We start from the raw sequence: 16,021 nt of genomic DNA, 5'->3' as shown, positions 1-16,021 counted from the left end.
TAATAATCTACATACTGATGTTATATAATATTTTCTTTCTGATTAATACAGATTGTACATAGTCTTAGACAATATTAATATGCTCATTTTGATTTTGTTGATTTACGAACTAATGCAAAATGCAATATTTTAAAGACCCCTCATAATAAATTGGAAAAAGATCCCACAATAGAAAAAGCATTTTTCTATAGTCAAAGGATGGGAAATGTTTATCTAAAAAGGTCATATGAAACTCAGCCTGAATAAAGGCAATAATTAAGTTAGAAATTAGGTAAAATTTGCATTTTTTCTCATTTTCGACATTTTGAAAATATGGCTATATTGAGTTTATGAAAAATCCACCTTAATGAAGTTGCTGGCTTCTGCAAATTTGTGAGGAGATTCACCAATATATGTATTTTCAATGCCAATTTGTTAGGGACCTGTTGAATTATGGAGTTTCTTACAATATTTCCTTGAAATGCGATGAAAACTGCTTTTAAAACATATTTTAGGTGATTTTGGAGCGATTTTTAGGGGTGGTCATATTTTTTTAACGGGGGCTCCAGAGAATTTTTTAGTGTCGTGATTGAAAAGTGTTATCAAAACCTATCAATGTCCCAAAATATTATTGATGGCGGCCGACCTTCATCTTTCACGTCTGCAGGAAATTAGAAAATATGCCACTTAAACCCATCTGTATATTAATCTTTATTTTTATTTGCACATGTTATAAGAATTATGAGATACAGTGCGCTTTCGTAGGCATAAATTCCCCATTCCTATTCCAGGGGAATTTCAAGCTTAATTTTTTCTCAAAAACAAACAGGAACTGTACATGAGCTGGAATTTGCATGAATACAACGCAAAAGAAACTTTTCTAGGCATTGTTGACCAGGAAAGAAAGTTTCCAACTATGCAGACTTTTGAGACGGTTCGTATATATATTAGAAGATGCAAAATTACCCATAAGGCATCCTGTTTTACCACCGTGTTCAGCAACTCATCATCACGACACTTGTAAACAAACTGTGCCCAAGTTTGATTGACAGATGACGTCAGGTGCAAAGTAGTCATTTTAATAATATGTCTTCAATTATAACATAATAATCTGTAATTTTTCGAGATGATCCAGACTATGACTAATTCTGTTGAGGTTCTGAACAATGATTACCCTTTAAATCAAAGTATAGGAAGGTTCTGGGTGCCAATGTTTGATTTAGTGAAGCATTTTTGTTGTACTTTACACGTACCAGAGACTTGAGACCTGCACATAAATGATAAAAATGTACCAAAAAGTAATTACCCCCCTAATTAATGTCCATTATTCCAAGATGGTTGATCGTATGCCAAATGCGAGATATGCATTCGAAGCAGAATTTATTTTTGCGCACTATGACACTTCATTTGTTGCAATGGTCCCAATATCACAACATACTTAAGTGAACGTAACCCAAGATTTGAAAGTTGCAGTAAAATCCTGTACAGCTCTGATCCTTTTTGTTTCATCCTCTTGGAGGGATCAATTTCAAAACGTGTGATAATCAATAGCAATTGTCATTATTCACATCAGTGATCATTATTCACGTAATGTAGAATTGCAACATGAAGATATCAATATTTTCTGACCAACCACGTCCTAAATGGCCTACAATTTCCTGATTGGGAGGTGTTACCAACAGATGGTCCCCCAAAACATTGAACTTGTCATGTCTTAATATGGGATTAAGTAAACAATGGCCACTGATGTGAAGAATTGTGATTTTTTTATTGACTATCACATGTTATCACCTCCAAAATCACGAAACAAGACATCAGAGCTGACAACATTTTCTTCCAAGGACACTGAATACAAGGCAATATGATTTTGTTGCAACTTACAGATGTTGGGTTACTTTCATTTAAACGTACGCCACGACACCAATATGAGGACTATTGCCACAAATGAGGTGTCATAATGTGCAGAAATAGATTCTACTTCGAATGCATATCCCACATTTGCCATACGATTAACCGTTTTGGAATGATGGACATTAATTAAAGGGGGTAATTACTTTTTAGTAGATGTTTATTAACGCAAGGCAGCCTTGTAGTTTTCATTTTTCCGATTCATTGCACAACTACTTCTATCACATTTATGTTTATTATGTAGTCGTGTGCATTGACGTGTATTCGACGTGTACTAATAATTTTAGAGTTCACAAGACGTATGTGTGAAGTCATATACAGCGCTCAAAATAAGTACGGTTCAAGTTCGTTCACAAGACTACGTTAAATTCTACTTATTTACACGAAATTTGTATTACGCACTTTTTTTAGACATTCAAATAAAATTGATTATGCAATTTCGGGGATATGTATGAGAAATGTTTCAGAAAATAAAATTTGTTCAAGAATAAAAATCACTCGTTTACGGTTTGTTTATGCTGAATATTAACTTCAAACGACTTTATATTTTCATTGTTCTCTTAGTATTGACTTTCCAATAATATTGTCCCTAATTTTAGACCTGAAATGGTTTATTTTGGCGGTATGAAATGGTAGTTCACCCTGGACGTCATATTTCGTTCAGGTAACTCAAAACTTAAAAAATTTAGATAATGGTTCTCAATGTGAGGTAAAAATATCACGTGCTACGAATTCAACCAATGGATGCCTTTTTGCAATCCTGCCCCACATGACAAGGACTATTTAGCCCACCAATTGTGTAGAAAGAAATACGATTCCCCGAGTGCAAAATGATATATTATAGGAAAACAACGCGCATTGTCTGCTTTTAGTGTGGTTGAATTTTGTCAAGAGAGTCTTGTTTAGGAACTGTTACCTTATTTGTTGTGAGACCTGTATGATTTTACAATTATACTGTCCATAAGGTCACCCAAATTACGATCTAATACAAAATAATGCTCCACTGATTTGTAACAATAACCTTTAGATACAGAATTGCAGGACGAATTAGCAAAAAGCTAACATGTACACATCAAACTGAAGGTTGCAGTTACCTTTAAGATATCAGACGTTCTTCGTTTTTTATTTCGGGGTCAACATTTCAGAATTTACACTCTGAATTCGAACTAATTCCCATATTTGGACTCAGTTGAACCGGATAAAGGCTGATAAGATATGGAGCCTTCTAGCTCTGAAAAGAACCTGTATAGGAAGGATTCCTCATCGGAAAGCAATGGACACAGCACACTGTATTTGGTGTTGTTAGTTGCTGCTGTGTGTTTTGCGTTTGCAGCTTTTATCATTGCTATCGTGAGTTTGACCAAACAAAATGTGACGTCATCACCTAGCGTGGTTAATGTAGGTAAGTTTGTTGGTAATTTGGTTAATTTGATTCGATTCGATTCTTGAATACATGATCACAGTAGCGTAGCCAGCGGGGAAGAAAAAAGTGCCCATCTGACAAAAAAAAATAAGGAGGGCAAAGGAACAGAAAAGGGGCAAAGAGCCTTTTTCAATCGAAATTCAGCCCGATAATAGACAATTTTTCGGCGCTACGCGTGCATATTGCAAAGAATTAAGCCCTTTCCATCATGATAATGGGCGAAAATAGTGTAAAATACCAATTTTTTTGCGCGCTACACACGCACATCGTCCCAATAAAGCCTTTTGTCTCTATGTATTATATGATGCAACTGTAATTTTTTCGTCTGTGCCCCAAAAAATTATTTTGCCCCCCGACCAAAAAAGCTGGCTACGCCCCTGCATGATCATATACAGACGATACAGTTGCCATGACTCAACGACACCAAACGATGCCAACATTTAATAGGTCTGTGTCAGTCGAAACAATTTGAAAGGGCAATCAATGGGATTAGGTGATTATATTTAAATCCAGGACATCTTGCTAGATAACTATTATTTTATAAAGTCTGATGTTATTTTTACAGACCATGTTGGTTATATGTAAACCCAACACAAAAAAACGGTCCGCACTTACTTGCTACCAAACACTCTAAATTGACAAAGATTGATACCAGTATATGTGACCGTCCACGGCGAATGAGCCGTAAATTCCTCCCCGGTCAATTTTGTTTTATTTCGTGTTTAAAAATAAACATCATAAACTTAAAAATGGTATATCATTTGACTTCAAACGATATCCAGAAGCGGGGTTATGGTTAGTTAAACTTTGCTCCTTCAAAAAAATCATAGTTTTTTAATTTCTACGTGTGTCTCTTTTTCCACATTGCTGGCAATAAATATCAAACAGTCATAATTGGCGGTCATTTCAAATCATCCCCAAGTCAACGAGGTTTAAGAAGGTCCTCTCATTGTTAATTGTTGGTTATGCATACCTATACAAAATACAATGCCAGATAACCCACCACTTGAAAAGGATTTAGCAAAAGCAAACAAAGACCAGACCTATTAAAAGCTCTATAGCCATCTAAGGTAGAAGCTTATTATCCACTTCAATAATAGGATTATTGATTGGTGTTGTGACTATCAAAATAAGACAGATGTCGCGCCAGCTTAAGTGACCGATGAATACGACCTTCGTACACATTTTACACCATAACTCAGAATACAATTTAGGGAATTTACGGCTCGTTTGTGCTGCCGGGTCACATATGACGATTGCCCGGACAATTGGTGCATTTCAAAGTAACTGTTGCAATTCAAAACGATGCACGCAAATTTTCTAAGCGTGGTCAAGCTTGCTTGCCCCAAAGTATACATTGCTTCCCGCAATGCCGACTATCCCAAGTGCCCGAAGAATGCATGGATGTGAGATAGATGAGAATGAATGTTTCTAAATCTTTTTAAAAAAATCATTATTATGTTTTAACTGTTTTATAAAATATTTTAAAACACATATGTGCCCGAACTCCACTACCGCTCTTTTAAGTCAGCCGCTGATAAGGCTTTTGCTTTAAGTTGTGGAACCAGCTACCTGTTTCAGTCCGTTCCTCCAACTCTTTGCCAGTGTTCAAAAAAGGGCTGAAAACATTTCTGTTTTCAGAAATATTTTAATTGCTTTTTATTTCATTTTCTTATATTCTGTCATGTTTTTGCTATTTTTTCATGCTTTGTTGTTTTGAGCCTAACTTTATTTTGACCTTACCTGGTTTTTCACCGAGGTCATAATAAGTTGTTTTCTATATAATAGCAGTTTTTCTTTCGATATGCTAAAGCTTCATTCTCATCATTCATCCATGCGTTTCAAATTAACAATTGAACAAACTACACCCAGCTTTTGAAAATGCAACCAAAGGTTAAAAGAATTAATATCTAAAAAGTTTCCACGTTTTACTTTGCCCATTTGGAAGTTATTTAGGGTTAAAATGTGTTTTTTGTGATGTTTTTCCATTTTTGCACAAAAATGTCAAACATTAAAGTAGCTGTAACTTTAAAAACAAATTGAGTAGAAATTTCATTTCTATTGTAGATGTTACATGTCACGTGGGTTTCCAACACTGGTGAATAAAAATGTCACAGTACAACTAAAATATTTAAAAAAATGGCAAAAATCATATTTTTATGCTATTTTGACCATTTTTTGAAAAACTTAATTACATATTCTATTGACTTAAAAAGTATGTCATTATCTCAATCTAGTTATTTGGAACAAAAAAGTTAATCTATATAATAATACGCATCGTCTGTCTATCTGTCTATCTGTCTATCTATCTGTCTGTCTGTGTGTCTGTCCGCCTATTTTCTCGGAGACTTGGGGTCGCACGTTCCTCAAACTTGGTGGGTGGGTGCATCTTGATCCCATACAGATCAAGTTTGTATTGGTTAGTGGGTCAAGGTCACCCGAGGTCATCCAGGGGTCAAATTAGTAAAAACTGTTTTTCTCAGAGACTGGGGTCGCACGTTCCTCAAACTTGACGGGTGGGTGCGTCTTGACCTGGGACAGAACAAGTTTGTATCAGTTAGTGGGTCAAGGTCACCCAGCTACCTGTTTCAGTCCGTTCCTCCAACTCTTTGCCAGTGTTCAAAAAAGGGCTGAAAACATTTCTGTTTTCAGAAATATTTTAATTGCTTTTTATTGCATTTTCTTATATTCTGTCATGTTTTTGCTATTTTTTCATGCTTTGTTGTTTTGAGCCTATATAAAAGCCTATTGTATGTATGTATGTATGTAATCGGGAATCTGTTTTTGAAACAGTTGTAGAGCATTAGGGTATTATAGTTTTTAACTTGGTATGGGTAAGGTTGTTTTTTAATTTAAAGCTGGATATAACTTTATTTTGACCTTACCTGGTTTTTCACCGAGGTCATAATAAGTTGTTTTCTATATAATAGCAGTTTTTCTTTCGATATGCTAAAGCTTCATTCTCATCATTCATCCATGCGTTTCAAATTAACAATTGAACAAACTACACCCAGCTTTTGAAAATGCAACCAAAGGTTAAAAGAATTAATATCTAAAAAGTTTCCACGTTTTACTTTGCCCATTTGGAAGTTATTTAGGGTTAAAATGTGTTTTTTGTGATGTTTTTCCATTTTTGCACAAAAATGTCAAACATTAAAGTAGCTGTAACTTTAAAAACAAATTGAGTAGAAATTTCATTTCTATTGTAGATGTTACATGTCACGTGGGTTTCCAACACTGGTGAATAAAAATGTCACAGTACAACTAAAATATTTAAAAAAATGGCAAAAATCATATTTTTATGCTATTTTGACCATTTTTTGAAAAACTTAATTACATATTCTATTGACTTAAAAAGTATGTCATTATCTCAATCTAGTTATTTGGAACAAAAAAGTTAATCTATATAATAATACGCATCGTCTGTCTATCTGTCTATCTGTCTATCTATCTGTCTGTCTGTGTGTCTGTCCGCCTATTTTCTCGGAGACTTGGGGTCGCACGTTCCTCAAACTTGGTGGGTGGGTGCATCTTGACCCCATACAGATCAAGTTTGTATTGGTTAGTGGGTCAAGGTCACCTGAGGTCATCCAGGGGTCAAATTAGTAAAAACTGTTTTTCTCAGAGACTGGGGGTCGCACGTTCCTCAAACTTGACGGGTGGGTGCGTCTTGACCTGGGACAGAACAAGTTTGTATCAGTTAGTGGGTCAAGGTCACCCAGGGGTCATCTAGGGGTCAAATTAGTAAAAACTGTCATATGGGCATGCAACTTGGTGGGTAGGTGCATCTTGACCTAAGACGGAACAAATTTGTATTGGTTAGTGGGTCAAGGTCACCCAGGGGTCATCTGAGGTCAAATTAGTAAAAACTGTTTTCCGCTTATTTCTCGGAGACTAGGGGTCGCACGTTCCTCAAACTTGGTGGGTGGGTGCATCTGGACCTCAGACAGAACAAGTTTGTTTCGGTAAGTGGGCCAAGATCACCCGAGGTCATCCAGGGGTCATCTGAGGTCAAATGAGTAAAAACTGTCGTATGGGCATAAAACTTGGTGGGTACAGTCAACTTTTAGAGTCAAAATTTTGGACGGTCATTTTGGGGTCATCCAGGGGTCAAAATAGTAAAAAATGTCGTATGGGCATGAAACTTGGTGGGTACAGTCAACTTTTTGAGGTCATTCTTGGGGTCCCCGAGGTTCAAATTACTAAAAACTGTCGTATGGGCATGAAACGTGGTGGGTACAGTCAACATTCAGAGCCAAATTTTGGAAGGTCATTTCGAGGTCACAAGGGGTTATCTGAGGTCAAATTAGTAAGAACTGTCCTATGGGCATAACACGTGATGGGTACAGTCACCATCAGCCAGGTAATCGCGACAGCCGAGAACCGCCAAATACGGGTAACCGCCTAGTAAAAATGAATGTCTGTGCGCTTCAGTTTTTGATCTATGGGCCTGTTAATGATCACAGGTAGACTAAATATGCATGATTTTGTCAATTTTTCCAATATTAGGCTGAAAAGTGCTTAGAAAGTGGGAACTTCATTTATATTATGGGTATATTATAGTACTTTCATTTTAAGCTATTTGTAGATTCTTTTCTTGTACATAATCATGCAAAAATCGCAAACGCAAAATCAGAATATCCACTGAAACATAACCATTAAATAGAGGATGCTAGAATAAAAAAAATCTCCTTTGTTTAATATCAAGTCAAAAATAGCAAGTCCAGTTGACTAGATTTTAATTAAATCAACTTGATATTATACAAAGGAGATTTTTTAAATTCTAGCATCCTCTATTTAATGGCTATGTTTCAGTAGATATTCTGATTTTGCGTTTGCGATTTTTTCATGTTTATGTACAAGAAAAGAATTAAGGTACCAGCTACTCGTATGTTCAACCCTGTATATTGCTCCATATTTTATATACCTGGATGACTGAGAATATACACAAATATATCATTTGTTTAATATTATTTAGGTGGCAGTGGTGGTGGTTTAACATCGTCAGCAGATTATGACGATGACAAGGTGTGGCTGATTCACACTGGACACGGTGGGACTAATTCTGAATATATGTGAGTATATCAGCAATCAAATTATATTAGGTATTGCATAACTCATACAAAGTTTCTTGTCATTTGATTGGCCAATTACTATTTATTATTTCTGCTATTTTTAGCGGCCAGCTAGAAAAGGACTATTGCATTCTGCTCCCGTGCAATAGTCATTTTTCCATTGCACTGACGCGGAGCTACCATAGCAACGCTGACAGACGCGCGAGCGAATGGCGCGAGGTTTCCATCTCGACTCGCCAATTGTAGGTACGGGTGTTGCTTCTAAAATAAATGTACTTTAGATATTTTTAAATTTATTTTGTTTTCCTTGTGATTTATAAAATAAAGTGGAAGAATATTTGTTCAATGGAAAGAATAATTCTATTCGGTGGAATATAAACTGTTCCATTCAACTCGGCAAAGCAGCCTAGTTGAATGGAACAGTCCATAGTTCACCTCATTGAAATATTCTTACCATTGAAATTCCCAAAATGACTATAGTCTTTACTGGGAAAAAAGTTTGCTTAATCAAAATTTGCCAAATTTGCGCTGATTTGGGCTGAAACAAGTCCAATTGAAGAAAAACATTTGACAATATTTTCAAATGTTGTACTCGAGGCAGTGTGGGGAACTTGCTGACCGTTTATTGCAAAATTGACCAAAAGAACGATGATTTGGGGCAGGAACAGGCCCAATTTGGCAATATTTGAAATTTGGCCAATTGGTCGGTACACCAACGGTCATTATCAATATATCGGCATCAACAAGACCATGTTTTGTGGTACAAGACTCACAATAGATTCATGTATTTTCGCATTTTACAATTTGCAGAAGCGAAGAGACTGGAAGGGTGGAAGGTTTCAACCCGGATATTATGAATGCAGGTAGGGTAATTGACTATCAATGTGACGCGTCATTCCAAAATGCTTCGCAACAGAAGCACAGAACATGCGTGACTGATTGCAAAATCTTGTTTATAGGTCCTTGTCCAGTGATGCTAGTCAACGCGCATACCAAGACATGTCATAATTATTTCTTTAAAAACAGTCACGATATGCGTTATAGCGTTACGGGGGTTGGGGTGCGAATGTGTGTTTGCTGGGATATTTACTTTGGTTATAGCGTTACGGGGTTGGGGTGCGAGTGTGTTTTGCTGGGATATTTACTTTGGTTATAGCGTTACGGGGGTTGGGGTGCGAGTGTGTGTTTGCTGGGATATTTACTTTGGTTATAGCGTTACGGGGGTTGGGGTGCGAGTGTGTGTTTGCTGGGATATTTACTTTGGTTAACTATGTCGATTTTACTAGACTACTTTATTTTGGAAAATCGCTCAGTTGTATTCACTCTATCATCTAGTAACGCTAGCAGTGCATCTGGAACCACGTGATCAATACATCATTTAGACCTAATTCACAGGTTGTATATTTCGAATGGAGCCATCCATTCAGGAAGCCACATTTGAATAGCCCATGGTAGGACCAAGGACCGCATCGTTTAGCAAACTCCAAACACATTTCTTACTTTCTTGAAAAGATTCATCAGGATAGTTCATATATATTATCAAAGTAAATTTCTTGAAACATATCCAGTACTCACAATTTATGGAGCTACGATGTTTCGAGACCTTGCTGGTGTTTCTAGATGGTGGAGTGTTTCTAGAAGTCCTCTGGATAATGTGGTCATCGGCGTGACTTTGGTTGAATGCGGCGCCCTTTCATTGTTCATAACTGTGTCCCCTCTGATCCATCTGGGGTACTAGAAACACCAGCAGTGTATCTGGAATAAATAACATAATAAATAACATTTCTTACTGTTGTCATGTTTTTTCTCCAGTCTGCCGAATAGCCAACAAGAACTGCGCACTCGTTTTCGATGTCTATACCAATTGCTGGGATAATAATGCTGGAGAGACGGCTCGAGGAGGGGTTGGTATGATGGCTGGATGGTTTGATGCGTGTGGAGGTAAGTTGTATATACCAATTGCTGGGATAGCAAGGCTGGAGAGACGGCTAGAGGAGGGTTTGGTTTGATGGCGGGATGATTGATGCGTGTGGAGGTAAGATGTATACCAATTGCGGGGATAATAATTAAGGCCGGGTAAACGGCTAGAGGAGAGTTTGGTATGATGGCTGGATGTTTGATGCATGCGTCTGGAGCTTGTATACTAATTGCTGGGATAATAAGGCTGGAGAAACGTCACATAATTATCATCAGCATCAGCAGCAGCAGCATCACCACCACCACCACCAACAACAACACCACCACCACCACCACCACTGCCATCATCATCATTATCATCATCATCATCGTCATCATCATCATCATCATCATCATCATCATCATCATCATCATCATCATCATCATCATCATCATCATCATCCGTCATCATCTTTTTAAAATCTTTATCAAATTGTACCTCCCTTTCAGCATGGAGAGTAAAGCCTGAGCGACAACGGACCTTTGCTTTCAGTGACGAGTTCTCCCGTGGCCCTTATCAGGGATTTGTTACGTTACCAGGTAATCCTAAGGATTTTAACTGGAAGGACATTACAGGAAAGACCATTGGCTTCCTAGACGGGTTCTCTGCTGATGAACATTGCCTGGCAAAGACCGAAGGCACCATTGTTGTAAGTTCCGGTAGTAGACCCCCCCCAAACAAAAACGCACTAATAACGAACACAGGAAAACAAAACATTACAAAAACAAAGCAAACGAGCAATCTAACAAATAAAAAAAACCCTGCTTTTTACGAACCCACTAAACAATACTTCTCAAAATCCCGATTTTGAGGTTGGACATTTCTGATGACGTTATTTATTGACGTATTACAGATGCTATGTTTCATTTTATAGCATGTTGGTGAAGATATGCACATCGGCGATATGTCATTAGGGTCCAATCGCAAAATGCTTTCCGAATTTTTCGAAAGGGTCAATGGCATTTTTGGTCAGATGAGTGTAACATTTTCGTTCCGTACTTTTTTAATCTCTTGGCGCACACACTGACCGTCAGTCTTAAAAAAGTTCAAACTTTCAGTATAGGACTATCGATCTATAGGACTATCAGACATATTTATCATTATTCTGTTCTTTTAGGGTGCTGTTCTACAGGAGGAAAACATTAAACACTGCATTGATTTTGATGAATGCTATGATTTGCTGGTAGCTGAAACGGTAAGTTTTACATGTACCCAGCAAACACAAACACGTTTTAAAAACGTTTTTAATAAGTTATATTTTGGCTTTTGGTTTACATAAAAACGTTTTAATAACATTAAAATGTCGGGTTATATAAAGGTCATGAAAACGTTTTAAAACGTTTTGTATGAAAACACACTACAACAATATTTTTAAAATGTTTTCAAAAATGTTATTGTAAACTATTTTTGCAAACATTTTTTGCCAAATATTTTGTCAACACTTAAATAACATTATGTTAAAATATTTGCACTCAGCAAACACAGAAATGTTCTTCAAATGTTTTTTTTTTTCAAAATGCTTTAATAACATTTAAATGTCTGGTTATATGAAGGTCATGAAAACGTTTTTAAAACGTTATTGCAAATATTTCGGGCAAAATAACATTCTGTTTAAAATGTTTTGTATCAAGTTTTCTAAAATGTTTTTGTAATGCTATTAAAACGTTTTATGCCCTTAATATAACCCGACATTTAAACGTTTTCTCTAAAACATTTTTGTTTGATCAGCAGTAGATTATTAAAAAATGATTTTTAATGTTATGAAAACGTTTCATACCCTTAATATAACCCGACATTTAAACGTTTTCTGACAACTTTTTATAACCTTTTGCGAATGATGTCGAAAACGTTTTGTGTTTGCTGGGTACTCACATTATTATCAAATCCACTATGTTAAGTATGTTTTTACACAGCTGCTTGTATAGAGAGACTGCTTTTGCTTCATTTTTAAGGAGGGTGGTCTGATTTCAGCATTATTATTTTGCTATCTTAACCCTAAATCTACCTGGGAGATTGTCATAAAAAATCCGCGTCTTAACGCTCAAATGACTTAAGCTAACCGTCTTTTGCGTTCAAATTAGGGATAAAATTGTCACCCCAGCACCTTACCCTGGGGTAGGACCGAGCATCAAAAATGACCTTAGGTGTGTGTGTGTGTGGGGGGGGGGCCACCATAGGTTTTGCCAATTTTATTCCAAGAGATATTGACGTTTTGAAATAGTTATTTCCTTTTATATCTAAGGAAAAGGAGACTCGCACGTTCGTAGAATTTATAGCCAAAGATCAAGCGTGCTTATTGTCATGATTGTACATAGCCAGAATGTTCTAATTCAAGCAAGGGTGCGCCATAGCGACATTGTATGGGAAAATGTTTGTACTTGGTTTGGTATCACTGGATAGAGGAAAGCCTTAGCTACATATTAGTACCAAGTAACCAAATAATAATGGTAAATGAGGTTTTATAATTGAAAATTAGGTAACGTCTTCAATAGGGGTGTATGGATATCAACAGGAATAGCCCCTTCCTGAAAATTGTGCTTGACCAGTAGAATAAAGAATACAAGACATGTAGGAATCATTGTTGTAACCACCAGCGCTCTTTATTAAAATTTGTCAATCCGTAGATTGATGCTATGTTTTTCTCTGCCAGTAAGTTCCGAGGCAGGACCGAAGTAGAGCTTGTATCAGACGAACTCAATTTCTGCGGTGTAGGGGGCTTTGGTATGATGACTCGCTTCGACGGCAAATTGATCGATTGGTGGAACCCAGCTCAGGCCAAACTATTGGCGAGTAAGGAATATCACGAAATTTGTCAGGATGTTAAGATTACGCATGGTAGGTTTCTTTGCTCACGTTTGATGTGATCATTTATTTAATTTCCTTACACAACATATAATGTTCAATTCGAGACCAACAACTATGACAATAAATAATTATGTACATATTTTCCAGCTCTTTAACAGGTGTGATGAATGAGCAATTTAGGGGTCAAAGGTTTTTCAACGCTCTGTTTGGGTAAAACTCAGAGGGCCTTTGGGAGCTGCGCTATCCAAAAACAGGGATTTTTCCGGGAGAGTAAGATCATTTGTGTTCATTCCCCCTGTATAGCATAATCGCAAAACCCTACCCCACAATGAGCATAGGTTTAACCCAGCAAGTTCAACACACCCCCCCCCCCAAAAGAAAATTTCAGGGCCCCTTTTTGGCCATGAAAAATGTACGTCAACACTATAGAAAATAGGTAAGCTCATGTTCTACGAGAACAAAATAAGGTTAACTTTAAAGGCTTCACTTTAAAGGTCCACTCCCGTATAGTGTTTGTAAGAGTTTTTGTAATAGCACGCACTGTATAATAAATAGAGGTGTCTCTATACAAATAGATCACAAGACTCATTTTCTCTTCACATGTTTCACACACGATTAAAATAACATATTTGTACATATTTTACAAACTACATTTTGGCATATCGTGTTTCTCAGATTCTCCACTTTCACATTCATATACAGAATGTATGAAAATGTTGATACCTATTTTCGTATCACCTGACAAATTAATGGAAAACCATTTATGCACAGAGTAAAAATCCCCGGATCGCGGAAAGTATCCACAGAGCACTAGCCTTCAAAATGTATGATCTGTATTTCAATGGAGGCATCAATATTGAGACTATTGAAACAAATGAGGTGCCATAATATGCAGAAATAAATTCTTCTTCGTCTGGATATTTCAAATGTGCCATACGATTAACTGTTTAGGAATAACGGCCATTATTTCAAGGGGTTAATTACTTTTTGGTAGATGTTTACTATGTCATGAAATACTTTGATGTGATGATTAATTTTTCTTTTCTGTTTTCTTTTGTCAATCTGTAGGACACATGCCCGGTTATGCACCTGAAGATTTCTGCTTGGGTTTATAATAATTATGACGCTAAATTGGGGAATTAGCCAAAGGGAAAAAGTAGAGCAAGGTACCGGATTTGGAGTCCCAAGAGATGAGGGATAATGAACGGGAAAGGGAATGACTAACACGAAATGAACAAGATGAAATAAAATTAAGTTTAAGAAATTCATTGTGAATTTTTTCATCAGACAAACGGATCAAACTAATCTTAATAGTCTTAACAGAGTCACATTGCAGCATAATAAGTATAATTGAAAATAATTCACATGCAAGACATGATAACAATATATTCACCGGTCTAAACTAAACATCAGGAGACGAGCCTAGTAGCGTCTGTACCCACGGTTGTTTTATATGTGATCATTTATTAATATTTCTAACAAAACATTATTATAATGTTCAATTCTAGACCTGAATAATACTAACAACTATCACACTAATAAACTGTATTTATACACATATATTTTGTAGCAATCGACATCGATTTTCGTTTCTATATCAAATTATTCATCTTTTTCTGCCTTTTTCTGGTAATTTTAATTCTATAAACTGTGCATTTCTGTGCAAATTGAGGGCGCTATTTACATATATTTTAAATTTAAATTATCCAAATAATATGAGTTCTACCTTACATTTCATGATAAAAAGTTTGTTAGTCTGTTTGCTGATATTCTAATATCATTTTACAAGTGTCTACCCCTTGTAAAGATGCAAACAAGATTTTAGATAAATAGCGCCATCATTGTTCAACTTTTCTTTAAAATGCAATTAAACAACCGTGCATCATTTGGAGAGGCAAAAAGGAGTGAAGTATTCATCAAAGCACGGACTCGCCCCCGGCGTACAATTGATGCACGGATAATCATAATACGCCGTTCCCTTGATGAACGTGTATCAATATCATGGCTTAAGGCACAATGGTCAATATTCAATTATGCAAATGAATTATCGTCACAACAATAAAATAACTGTAAATTATGACAAGTATATTTACGCAGGATTGAAATCATGTTCATGTTCAGTGTTTTTATTTTCTTTCTTTCGTTGTTGTTGTTTTGTTTGTTTTACATTTCCGTTACTATGGGCTATTCTATTTAAAATCCCCACTCCATTGACAAAAGGAAGTAATGGCCAATTTTATACTATCGAGATATATGCCAGAAACATAAATTTGTAGAAGAAAATATTAAGATTACTTGACGATTTAAGTAAGTTTATTAGTTGTAATTTATCAAATACAAACAACTTTCTTTAAAGATGATGGCCAATTTGCCTGAAACTGTCAAAACAATAAGGAATTATTTGGTCATTGCTTCCTTTTGTTATGTTTTTTCAGAGATTGTCCTATAAGGTCCGTTCATACTACCGCCGCATTTGTGATGCTTTGCTTTGCGATGCGGTGCGTTGCCGCACTGCATCGGACTGCAAACTACTGCATTGCGATATCGCAATAAAGTTAAATACATTTTAACTTGGAAATGCGACGAGTTGAGTTGCGGTAAAAAGTAATCGATATATCGGCATCGCAAAGCAACGCATCGCAAATGCGGTGGTAGTATGAACGGGCTTATACTTTCTGTTTACAAATTTAAGGAAGCAAGTATTCAACATGGGATTTTTCAACTTCATGTGTTTACGGGCCTGGTTGCGATGCTCCTTGCAAAGTGTGTGTATATATTTTACTCTTGTTCAATGTGTATTGACTTCGGTCAATCCTTTTAGCAAAATAAGGTATTATAAATAAATTGATTTAATATAAATGTTGGCTTCTGTAT

The 16,021-nt window shown here is 36.3% G+C and overlaps 1 protein-coding gene across 1 annotated transcript; it reads left to right on the top strand.

Moving 5' to 3' along the window:
- The first annotated feature begins 2,954 nt into the window (after window positions 1-2,954).
- Window positions 2,955-15,997, top strand: LOC140163137 (uncharacterized). The gene is made up of 8 exons (XM_072186513.1): window positions 2,955-3,289; window positions 8,289-8,385; window positions 9,196-9,248; window positions 10,198-10,326; window positions 10,792-10,991; window positions 11,460-11,537; window positions 12,967-13,177; window positions 14,216-15,997. The coding sequence occupies exons 1-8, from the start codon at window positions 3,103-3,105 to the stop codon at window positions 14,260-14,262; spliced, it is 1,002 nt and encodes a 333-aa protein (XP_072042614.1). The 5' UTR covers window positions 2,955-3,102; the 3' UTR covers window positions 14,263-15,997.
- The last annotated feature ends 24 nt before the right edge of the window (window positions 15,998-16,021 follow it).

This window comes from Amphiura filiformis, chromosome 10, assembly GCF_039555335.1.
Source record: "Amphiura filiformis chromosome 10, Afil_fr2py, whole genome shotgun sequence".
NCBI classification, from domain to species: domain Eukaryota; kingdom Metazoa; phylum Echinodermata; class Ophiuroidea; order Amphilepidida; family Amphiuridae; genus Amphiura; species Amphiura filiformis.
This window is presented reverse-complemented; position numbering and strand designations above follow the sequence as displayed.